This window comes from Myotis brandtii, unplaced genomic scaffold (assembly GCF_000412655.1).
Source record: "Myotis brandtii unplaced genomic scaffold, ASM41265v1 scaffold897, whole genome shotgun sequence".
NCBI lineage: Eukaryota > Metazoa > Chordata > Mammalia > Chiroptera > Vespertilionidae > Myotis > Myotis brandtii.
The window spans coordinates 363,152-367,275 of NW_005371679.1; the positions used below are offsets into that span (position 1 = coordinate 363,152).

The 4,124-nt window shown below is 55.2% G+C and overlaps 1 protein-coding gene across 1 annotated transcript in view; it reads left to right on the plus strand.

Annotated features, from left to right (window-relative positions):
- The window catches only part of LOC106724579 (perilipin-1-like), a gene marked incomplete at its 5' end in the record, with an annotated part of 1,643 nt that extends 1,535 nt beyond the window's left edge, over positions 1-108 (plus strand). Inside the window, one exon of the mRNA XM_014532486.1 lies at positions 26-108. Within this exon, the coding sequence (XP_014387972.1) occupies positions 26-108 (83 nt within the window). The remainder of the gene's footprint in view (positions 1-25) is intronic.
- Positions 109-4,124: the final 4,016 nt, after the last annotated feature.

Genomic DNA, 4,124 nt, shown 5'->3' on the forward strand with positions numbered 1-4,124 from the left:
CCGCACCGGGAGCCCGCGTCGCCAGCGAGTAAGAACCTCCGCGCCCGAGAGAGCGTGGACTTCTTCAAAGCAGCCCCTGGCACCGGAGCCCCGCACCCCATCTTTTGAGCATCCTTTTGGGGCTTAGTCTGCAGCCAATTTTTAAGAAAAATCAGAGCAGCAACCTGCTTTGATTCTCTTTTGTTTATTTTGTTATTCCTCACCTGAGGATATTTTTTCATTGATTTTTAGGGAGAGTAGAAGAGAGAGGGAAAGACAGAAACATCTGTGTGAGAGAAACACATGGGTTGGTTGCCTCTTGCACACGCCCTGATGAGGGCGGGGGCCAGGGAGGAGCCTGCAACCAAAGCGTGCCCTTGACTGGAATCGAACCTGGGACCCTTTGGTCCGCAGGCCGGCGCTCTATCCACTGAGCCACACCGGCCAGGGCCTGTCTTGTTTTTTTACTTAAAGATGAATTGCCTCACTTGATGTCTCACTCTTTACGCCAATTTGCAGCCAAAGGACATAAGACTGTTTCTAAGATTTAGATGCCTCCGTTGGAGACAAATATTTGCCACCAGTGAGTTACATGCCGCTACCCTGCAGCTCCAACCGGCAGGAGTCCCGGGCACGGTTTTAAGCCCAGAGATTCCTGCCCGTGAACCTCCTGGGAGGCTGCTGTGAAGGAATGATCAGGTGTGAAAGCTCTCGTGTGTATATGGAATATCAGCGTCATTTTGCGCACCTGGTACACCGCGTCTCACAGACAGGGTCCTGGCCGCGCTCGTAGCGCCACCTTCTGGCTCAAAATGCACCCCTTCGCAGCCTTCCCGCCTGGCCTGCACATGCGCATTCACCCACCCTGCTGGTCCCGTTTGGACTGCTGGCGCCCTGGTGTGTGGGGACCACAGCGGTGACCCTTCACGTAGAAAGTCTGCACTATTAGAGCGTTCCAAGTTCTCGTTTTGAAAATGTTAATATCTGGTAAATCTAAAAGTGCGAACATATAATTTAAAATTCAAACACTGCAAGAGGGTGCGTGTCTCCCCAACTTGAGGTCCCGGGTTCCCTCTCACAAAGACAGCCTCGGTGCCAGCCCCCTGTATCCGTCCAGCTGCCGGCTGCGCTAGTGCGGGCACGTGTGTGCGTACTTCCCACGCTTCCACAGCCGTGAGATGCTGTACTCGCCTCCTCTCACCTCACGGTTCACCTTAGACATCGTAAGTCCCCCTGGCTCCTTTCAGTGGCCACATAGTAAGTGCCTCATAACGTCATTGATGTAACTAGTTCCCTGACGAAGGGCTTTGAGGTTGTTGCCATTTTTTTTGCTACTGCAGACAGTACCACAATAAATGTCCTTATACAGCATGTCTGTGTACATGTGTGGATATATCTTTAGGGTGAACTTATCACTTGGAACCGTGACTTGATGGGCAAAAGGGTATCTATGTTGTTATATATGTATATGTACTGGGGCCCAGTGCATGAATTTGTGCACCTTGAAAGAAACTGTGGGCCACGAGGCTGCAGTGGGCACAGGGGCGGGTCTCGGCCCATCCTCCGCACCCCTGCCCAGGCCCTCCCACTGGGGTCCCTGGTCCCCTGTGTGCCAGCAGCCCCACTCCCTCCGCCGCCACTCCCACGCGCTGACGGTGCCATCCCGGTTGCTCCCCTTGACAGAGTGGAGCGATTGGGGCCGGTGCCAGCAGGTGGTGTGAGTGGGGCTGTTGCCGACAGTGGGTGCGAGCCTGATTGCCCCTAAGGAGCAGGGGGAGGTGGAGAAGACCTCAGGGGTGATTGGGGCCGGCAGCTGCTGCTCCCACCCACTGATGGCACCAAGTGATCGGTACCAGTGCTGGGCACCGGCAGTGGGTGCATCAGGAGGGACCGCAGCGCGCACAGGAGCAAAGAATTTTCAGTAACTACCAGAGGCTTGCCCCGATGACAGGGACTGGCGCCCCGCCCTGGTCTGGTGCCCCCACTCACCTGCTCCACTCTCCCGCCGCAACCAAAGCACCACCATGTTCCGCACATGCCCCCTGGTGGTCAGTGCATGTCATAGTGACTGATTGTTCAGTCTATTTGCATATTAGCCTTTTGTTATATAGGATTTTATTGATTTCAGAGAAGGAAATATAAACATCAATAATGAGAGAGAATTATTGATTGGCTGCTTCCTGCACACCCCACACTGGGGACCAAGTCCATGACCCAGGCATGTGCCCTGACCGGGAATCAAACCGTGACCTCCTGGTTCATAGGTTGACGCTCAACCACTGAGCCACGCCGGCTGAGCGAAAGGGTATCTATGTTTTAAAATTGTTAGATACTGCTAAGTAGGCTTCCAAACCAGACTCTGTTCTTATTATTTCCATCTGCAGCTGCACAGATAATTAAGTGCTCGCTCCCTTCCTTCCCGGTGTTTTCTGTCGGAAGGTGATAGCGGAGGAGACATGGAAAGGCCAGGTGCTCTGTCACATCGCCCCCGTCTCAGCCTGCCGCCTCCTCTGGTCTCTCTCTTCGCCGAGGTGTCAGGTGACTTAATTCAAGCCGCTTCATGTAGTGACTTCTGTTCCTTGAGGCTGAGGGTTTCCTTATGCAGATGCAGCCAGAGTCTTGGCAATTTTGACAGCCTCTCTGTAGAAATCGCCTGTATCCAAAATGAATTAAAGGTTGCTACTAATCAGAGCTCAGTTTTTATTCTGACTTTAAAAAAAAAATGTTTTTATTGATATCCGAGAGGAAGGGCGAGGGAGAGAGAGGAACATCAATGATGGAGAGAATCTGGGGATCGAGCCCACAACCCGGGCCTGTGCCCTGACCTGGAATTGAACCAGGTCTGCAGGCTAATGCCCTATCCACTGGGCCAAACCGGCCGCGGGGGTTTTTTTTTTTTTTTTTTTTGGCCTGTGTTACAGGGGCAGGAGGAGACGAGCCAGGAGGCTCTGCACCCATCCAGGCCAGAGACAGTGAGGCAAGGGTGCGAGGTTGTGGGGTTTACAAAGACAATTGCCTGGACTGGAGGCAAATCAGGGCTTGGTGGTGCATGTGAGAAAAGTGTCTAGAACAGTGGTTCTCAACCTTGGCTGCACATTCGAATCACCTGGGAATCTTTTTAAAATCCCGATTTCTGGGCCTCATCCTCCGGAAATTCCGTTTCTTTGTTATGGGGTGGGGCCACAACATGAGTAACAAAGAAACAGAATTTCCGGAGGATGAGGCCCAGAAATCAGGATTTAAAAAAGATTCCCCGGTGATTCGAACGTGCAGCCAAGGTTGAGAACCACGGGTCTCTAGGATGTTCCAGTGACGGGGTGGGAGGGAGCACCTGGATAGCACCTGCCCTGGCAGGTGTGGGATGAGCTCCTCTGAAAGGCTCCCAGGGACCTTTTCCCACAGATTAGCCTTCCCACCTGGGTAGGTGGGTGGGCTAAGATCTCCATAGCAACCCTCACCCCCCAGTGGCCTCTCCTGGGGGCAGTGGTCCCCCCAGGAAGTCGAAGCTGCTGGCAGTGGAATCTACCAATGGACCCATGGATCCCATGCCCTTTCCAAAGGCGCGGGGGGCGGGGGGTGCAGGTGGGGTACCTTCCAGCCAGAGCCGTGGGCCAGGCCTTGTCAGCGCCTGCCCTGGCGGGTGGCTGCCTCAGGGGTCAGACCTCATTCTGGTGGCTTCATGCGTGGCCACCCCGGGTCTGGGGCAGAGAAGGGGCACAGCGATGACTTCCTGGTGCAGCCAGGGTCCCGACCCCCCCGGAGAAGCGCGCCCCCAGCCCAACCCTGAAAAGTCATGGGGGCTGAATCCTCTCAGCCTTAGAAGGTCGTGAAATCCGAGGAGGAAAGGGAGGTGGAGGCTCCCGGCGCCCGGGGAGGGAGAGCCTTGCGGGGGCGTGGGGCGTGCAGAGACGGGGATGCGGCGGTGGGAGGAGGGCAGGTCTACACCTGAATCTACGAACGAAGCTGGGAAATCCGCCCTCCAAGGCCCCTAGTTAATTTTCGTCGTTTTACGTGTTGCAACTGGCCATCAGGCCGGCTTCTCGGGTCGCTGTGTCCCCAGAGTTTGATGAGTCGATGCTGGGATCAGGGAGCAACGCCGGCGACCCGCCCGGGGGTGTCGAGGTACCAGGGACACGTGGTACCAC